Source organism: Arachis duranensis, chromosome 3 (genome assembly GCF_000817695.3).
Source record: "Arachis duranensis cultivar V14167 chromosome 3, aradu.V14167.gnm2.J7QH, whole genome shotgun sequence".
NCBI lineage: Eukaryota > Viridiplantae > Streptophyta > Magnoliopsida > Fabales > Fabaceae > Arachis > Arachis duranensis.
Window position 1 is genome coordinate 125,922,646 of NC_029774.3, and position 7,259 is coordinate 125,929,904.

The window sequence follows — 7,259 nt, forward strand, 5'->3', positions numbered from 1 at the left end:
TCACTTGTGTTTTTAGAAAAAATAATTTAATTAATAAAAAAATAATATCTTAGAAAAAAATAATTTAATTATTAATTTAAAAAAAAAATATTTTAATAAAAATAAAATTTAATCAATAAAAATTAATTTATTAAATGAAATTTTGATAAGTAAAATTTAATGACAAAAAAATAAAATTTTTACTAAAGAGTATTTTTGTAAAAAATAATTTATTTTTCTTGAAAAATAGATATATTTAACATTAGTTAACACAAAAAATTTAAAATGGATTAAAGAGGAGATTTTTTAAAAGTTATAAGAAAGAAGAATGTATATTTTACAAATAGAGAAGATATGAGTATCATTTTAACATCTCTTAAAGGAGGAGAATGTTTGTATTTTAAAATCAGAATGTTTGTATTTTAATGATAACTTTTTAATAATGTTTAATTTATAGAGTTTTTTATTTCTCACAATTTTGTAAAAAAAAAATTACAAATTTATATCAATACTAACTCTTCCTTATTTTTGGTGCTAAAAATACTGATTTCTAGTATTTACTAAAACTATTTTTAGTGAAAAATCAGACATAATTCTCTCAACTTTACAAACGTTGGATAACCGAGTTATATTGCATTTGTTGTGTCACAAAAAAAAAAAGACATAGTGGCCCAAGGGTCAAAAATATCTTTTTGTTTTATGCATGACCCCAAAAAAATCCTTAAATCTCAAGGATAATAATAAAAAAAAGAGCACTTTATTATTACATAAATTAGTCCACTCAAAATTTATAGAGAACAGATATTGAACATTCTCACATGTGAATGCCTACTAATTATTAAGCATAATAATATAATAAGATAAACTTAATTAAACAAACACACACTACCATATATGTTTATGTTGATTGTTAAATTCTCTTTCTTGGTCCTCTCACATTGACCTTGTAACTTTGTAAGTATAGCGACGAGCACAGAAGATGAAATAGCACATATTCAACATCATGAACCCTGCAATGATGAAATAGAAATACTCCAACCTACCCTTATTAATATCACTATCAAGCCAACCATGTTGATCTCCTTTCTTGCCAGTGAAGTTATGCACAACATTTATTATAACATTGCTAAGGTTACTAGTAAATGACAAATTTAGACAAAGCAAAGAGTTGCTTATGCTTCTCATTCCCTCAGGTGATTCTCTATTGAAAAGTGTAGTGTTGCCAACTTCTCCAAACACATGAATGCATCCAATTAGCATTGATTGAGGTGCAAGCCACAGGACTGACATTGGTGCAACCCCGTCCGGCGCATCTAGGGCTATCGCGAGACGCCTCCTCCGAATTTCTACAAATCCGGCTACTATCATGGCCAATATCCCCGCGCCGTGTCCCAGCGAGACTCTCTGGAGGACCGTGAGGCCTCCTTCTTGTTTAGTGAGTTTCTCGAGGGCCGGCGCGAGGAGTTGGTCATAGATAGGGAGGCATACGCCGATTGTTAGCATTGTTATGACGGATACTGAGGCAGGGTGCATTTCAAAGTTGTGTGATAGGTGCCTGTCCATTTTGAGGGCTTGTGAGACTGGGAATATTGATTGTTGTACCACTGGAAGGAAGATTATGATGGTGGATATCCATATTGGTATCATTTTAAGCAAGCATTTCAGCTCTTCTACTTGTTGGATGCTGCATAGTCTCCATGGATCTCTGCTTGATTCATCCATGTTCATTTCATCTCCACCAATAAGAGCAGCCTTGTTTAGCCACCTAATAATGAAACAAATTCAAAGCAAATCAATAACAATACCAATTGCATGTGCAACTAACCCTGAATTATTATGGATAGATCTAATTAGTAATTGTTGAGTGAATAGATGAGTCATATTAATAAGTGGCAATTGTTGATTGGAGCATATGTGCATGAAAAACAGAAATAGACCAAATCCAAACTCAAATTAAAACCAGTTTAGGATTAGAGTCGTTTTTTTCTAATTTTATGTTAAGTATACATCAAAATTAGCCATAATTATCCGTATAAAATATAAGTTGAAATATAAATATATGTTAAAAATAAATTAAACAACATATGTATTTATATACAAATATATTGATTGATTTTGGTGTATGAATAGTATTTTAAAAAAATAATGTGACACACAAATAATACCAAGGCAAACTTCAAAATTATAATTGGGTTGTTAAATTAGTTCAAAATTTAAAATAAAGATTTTTTTTATTAACATGGAAAAGAAATATTTGACCTACCTGAAGTTATATGTAAGAGGTAGGTTTGGTTCTCCATCGTTCTGAAGCGGAGGATCATAAAAAGCTTCCTGAGTTTCCAGATTAGGAGGCAAAGAAAGGTGGCGCTTGTGCACTGCCGCAACCACCACCTGAGCAATCTTAGAGAATATACTTCCCTGTGGCTTAACAAAATCATAAACCCTAGTCCCCGCAAAGAAAACAAAAATGGAAACCAACATAAACATAACTGGCAAACCATAACCAAGAGTCCAACTAACAGAATCCATGATGTAAACCAACAGAGTCTGGTTCATCAGCATGATCAATGTTTGTGTGGTGTAATACACATTAAAGAACCTTGTCGTTCCGCGCCGTCCATCAACCGTTGTCAAGTCGAATTGGTCGATGGCGAACGGAATGCTGCAAGGTCTGATTCCTCCTGTTCCTATAGAAAGGAGGAATAGGCCTATGAGTAGGACGGTTAGTTGCAATGTTGTGTGCCCTTTGCAAACACCATCGAGTTGTTGTTGGAGAGTGCATGGTGTTGGATGAATGTGTGGCACCCATGTTGTTAGCATTACTACCACCATACCCTAATCAATTTTTATCGCCAAATCTTATAATTAGCGACGGATATAGAAAATTTGAATCGACAAAAATTATATATTACCGTGAATTTAATTTTGATATACCATCGTCATAAAATAATTTTATACGTATATTTATATAATCATCTAAAATAATGGATGAAATTAGATGATGTGCATCAAAATCAAAATTTACTATCATAATGTAAAAATAAAAATTTTTATATTATGTTATTATGATAATAGTAAATTAATAATATTAAATAAATAAATAAATACCGTAAGACTGGCAAAGGATGCAATGGCGATTGTTGGGAATTTTCCTAAATAGGCATCAGCAAGAAAGCCACCAAGGACTGGAAGAACATTGGTGATGGCATACCAATTGTTAATGATGTTTGCAGCAAACACTTGATCCATGTTATAAACTTTCATCAAATACATTGTCAGGTTTGCTTGCATTCCAAATGTTGCCAACCTCTCCACAGTGTCATTCCCTATACATACATACACATATGTCAGTAATAATGCTAACTATATTAATTTCAGATTATGTATCTTTATTAATAAAGTGTGACAAATTTTATGAGGCATTGCTTACCTAAGATATAAGGCATTGCTTTCCATCCAGGCTTCTTTGCCATCTGTCTTTCTTCGTCTAGCAATTTCTCTTGAAATGACGATTTTGACCTGCATTTTGTTGAACAGAGTAGTGAGCACACTCTGCTACCGTTCTCTCTAAGTAGCCCCATTATATTGTTTGTTTCTTTTTCTTGTTTGTGGTGATGAAATAAGAATGCTTGGACAGAAAACATTGAAAGCTCTATACATTCTTTTATAGTAAAAATATCTAATTAAAATAATGGGGATGGCAAAATATCTCATATAAATAGCTTGTTTTCAGGGAGATTGATGACCTCAAAAATAATGTCCATTAACTAAAACTTTTGAATAATGTTCATCCAGAGTATAAGAGAAACTTAGGGGTTTAGTATTTTTTCTCATCGTTTAATTAATATAAATATTAAATTATCTTTAACAAATAAATTTTATTAATTTTAATGTGTAAATTCTAAAAAATTAGATACAAATTGTATTAATTTATGTGTGCAAAATTCGATAAATATAAATATAAATTATATATTTATTGTGTGTAAAATATTTGTAAATATAAATGTAAATTATTACTAATTAAATATTAATAAAATATAATAGTATTACTAATCATATAACATTATTCAAAATATAAAACTCTGCATTGACTTGATTTTCGAAAGTGAACGTTACTTTATAATTCATTATATTATGCATTGACAAAATAAAATATATTATTTGTTTATTTATTTAGTTTTAACTTTGACCAATTTGTGTTTTTTTTTCTTTGACCATTTAAATTTGTCCGTACTTTATGAATGACTTTATAGTTTATATTGATATTTATGTAGTAACTTAAATATTAAAATTATTATAAGATTGACTGTTTTTCATGTGTATATTTAATCTATGTATTATAACAAAATTTTCCTAAAATGTACTTGTTATAAAAAACAAATAAAATTTTCTGCAATAATTAGTTTTACTACTATCAAGTTTTTTAGATATATTATATTTCATATAAATCTATTGTCTCTAAATTTTTGGTTGAGCAAAATTGTACTACTTAATTTTTCCCCATTTCTTAAGAAAAATTATTGGCTATAAACAAGTTCACACTATAACTTTTGTTTTTCCCTTTATTTATTTATTTTTCGTTGGTTTCAAAATCCCTCTATCTATCACTGTATTACTCTGAAATTCAAACTAATAATCTCATCAGTCAGTTTCTGACTCTCCAATACAAACAATAATCCTTATTAATTAATTATTTCATCAAGCAATAACGACGAGCACAGAAAACAAAGTAACACGTATTCAACATTATGAACCCTGCAATGATGAAATAGAAGTACTCCCATTCTTCCCTTGTTGATATCACTATGAAGCTAATCAGGTTTCCCTTTCTTCCCGGTGAAATTATGAACAATGTTTAAAGGTTACTGGCAAAGAGTTTCCAATGTTTAACAAATGCATAAACCCTAGCTCCAGAAACAAACACAATAATGGACATAAACAAAACCGGTAACCCATAACGACCAAGAGTCCAGCTAACAGTGTCTGGGAGATAAACAAGTAGGGTTTGGTTGAAGAGCATGATCAAACCCTGCGTGGTGTAGTATACATTGAAGAACTTGGTTCACCACAAGAAACAAAGGTTTAGCTACGGAAAAATTGTGACTAAACTCCAATTATATGCCACAAAAAATTATTTGTGGCTAATCGGGAGTTGCATTTTTAAATTGCTATGATTTTAGAGTTATTAACTACAATTTTAAATATTATCGAGATTTTCGAAAAATTATGATTTATATATTATATATTATCCAAACCACGCACATTCAATCGTGGCTAAATAAGAATAATCAAATAAAAAAATATAATAAGATTTATTTAAAATTAATGAGATTTATTTATTTTTAAATTATTAAAATAACTATATTAATTGTACATTAATATTAACTAATATAATATATATACTAAAATATAAAATATACATTGAACATAAATTATATAACACATACATTCACACACAAATATATAATAATTAATTTTAGTGTCTATTTTTAATATACAAATAATTTTTTTTTAAATTATTAAAACATAAAAAACGAATAAGCAAGTTCATGTGATCTCTATTTCAGCAAATTATATTTCAACAAACATATTAAATATACACAAAAATTTAGCCACTAAATAAAATATATTTTAAAATATAAAATATACATACATTAACAATAAGTAGTTAAATAATATATATATTTATACAAAAATACATCATAAATTAATAACTGATTTTGTAGGTAATTTTTTATATATAAATGGTATTTTTATATTCCAAACATCATCTATCATATCACAGTTATATTTTTCAAATAGATATATATTCTCTAACATAAATCGGAATGTAATTAGAGCATATTATTCTGATAAAATTGTTCTAACAAATAAATAATCCGATAATCCTAACTATTTAGCACTATATAGTGTTAATTAACGAGAAAAACAATTAAACATACCGTAAGACTAGCAAGAGATGCAAAGGCAATGGTTCGAAATTTCCCCAAACAGGCATCAGCAACAAAAGCACCAATTACTGGGACAACATTGGAGACAGCATTCCATGTGTTAATGATGTTTGCAGCATGCAGGTACTTGATCCATCTTATAAATAATGCTCATCAACTACACCATGAAGTTTGCTTGCATTCCAAAAGTTGCTAACCTGTCAACCGTATCATTCCCTGCCAATTAAATTTATTTTACTCCATGTTAATTCATAGTCCAGCATCTCGATTAACATTGCTTTGTCATCTATATATATATGTATTCAACCTTATTAAAGGAAAAAATGTGACAACAATCTGAAAGAGTTTTAATAGTAATCTAATCATATATTGCCAGCTAAGTAAAATTAACTAATTTTTAAATTCATTACTTAAAAAATTATCTAATCATATAAAGTTGATTGAATGTTTGTATAAATTTTTTTGTAATAATTCGTATATTAAAATTATTAGATATATAATCATTTATATATTTTTTATCAATTTAAGTTTTTTTAAAAAAGTAGTGTTATATTTTATTATCAAAATTTTTATAACTAAAAGTTCAAGAGTTCGATCTCTCTTATACCAAAAAAAAAAGAAGAATATAAACAGAAGACATATAAAAAGAAAATCTATACAAAAAAATTTAAACAAATAAAAAAAATAGTCCTGTTAAAAGGAGCATATTAGATATATAATATACTTATTATGTACATTCTCTAATCAGTTTAAACTTTTGAAAAAAATGGTGTCGTAAAAAAAATAAATTCATAATATATATTATGTTTGATAAAGTATTTAAAAAAATTGGAATGGGATTCTAAAAGAGAGACATAATATAAGGAAATTAATTAGAGTATAGGCAACGAAAGATATTGATAATCCATATTATTAATGAAATAATGCATAGTCAAAATTATATACGAAGGTTATTAATTTATTCTCTTCGAGTCATTCACATTTTTTTATGAATTAAATCCAATCAAGTTAAATAATAAATTTTGAAATAATGTTAACTATAATTAATTTTTATTATATAAGACTAATTTAATTAAACTTAATTAACAAAAAAATTTAAATATATAATATTATTTATTTTATTTTTCTGAAAGAATCGAATTTAACGTTTATGTGTAATCACACAAGGATAGGTTATTAATTAGTAGTAATATATGGAAGATGCATGACAACCTATTCTTGTAAATACCCGTTGTTGTATATACTAAGCTGGCAGCTCGCTCAATATGTATTACCGTGTCTATTTAATCACTTTTCTATTATTTTTAAGAGGTTAGTTTTTATATTTTT

General features: G+C 27.7%; 1 protein-coding gene across 1 annotated transcript; it reads right to left on the reverse strand.

Annotated features, from left to right (window-relative positions):
- Window positions 1-703: 703 nt before the first annotated feature.
- Window positions 704-6,172, reverse strand: LOC107481169 (putative protein NRT1/ PTR FAMILY 2.14). Its single transcript, XM_016101385.3, has 5 exons — window positions 5,922-6,172; window positions 3,410-3,498; window positions 3,088-3,305; window positions 2,243-2,814; window positions 704-1,744 (listed from the first exon to the last, which is right to left on the reverse strand). The coding sequence occupies exons 1-5, from the start codon at window positions 5,975-5,977 to the stop codon at window positions 913-915; spliced, it is 1,767 nt and encodes a 588-aa protein (XP_015956871.2). The 5' UTR covers window positions 5,978-6,172; the 3' UTR covers window positions 704-912.
- Between the last annotated feature and the right edge of the window lie 1,087 nt (window positions 6,173-7,259).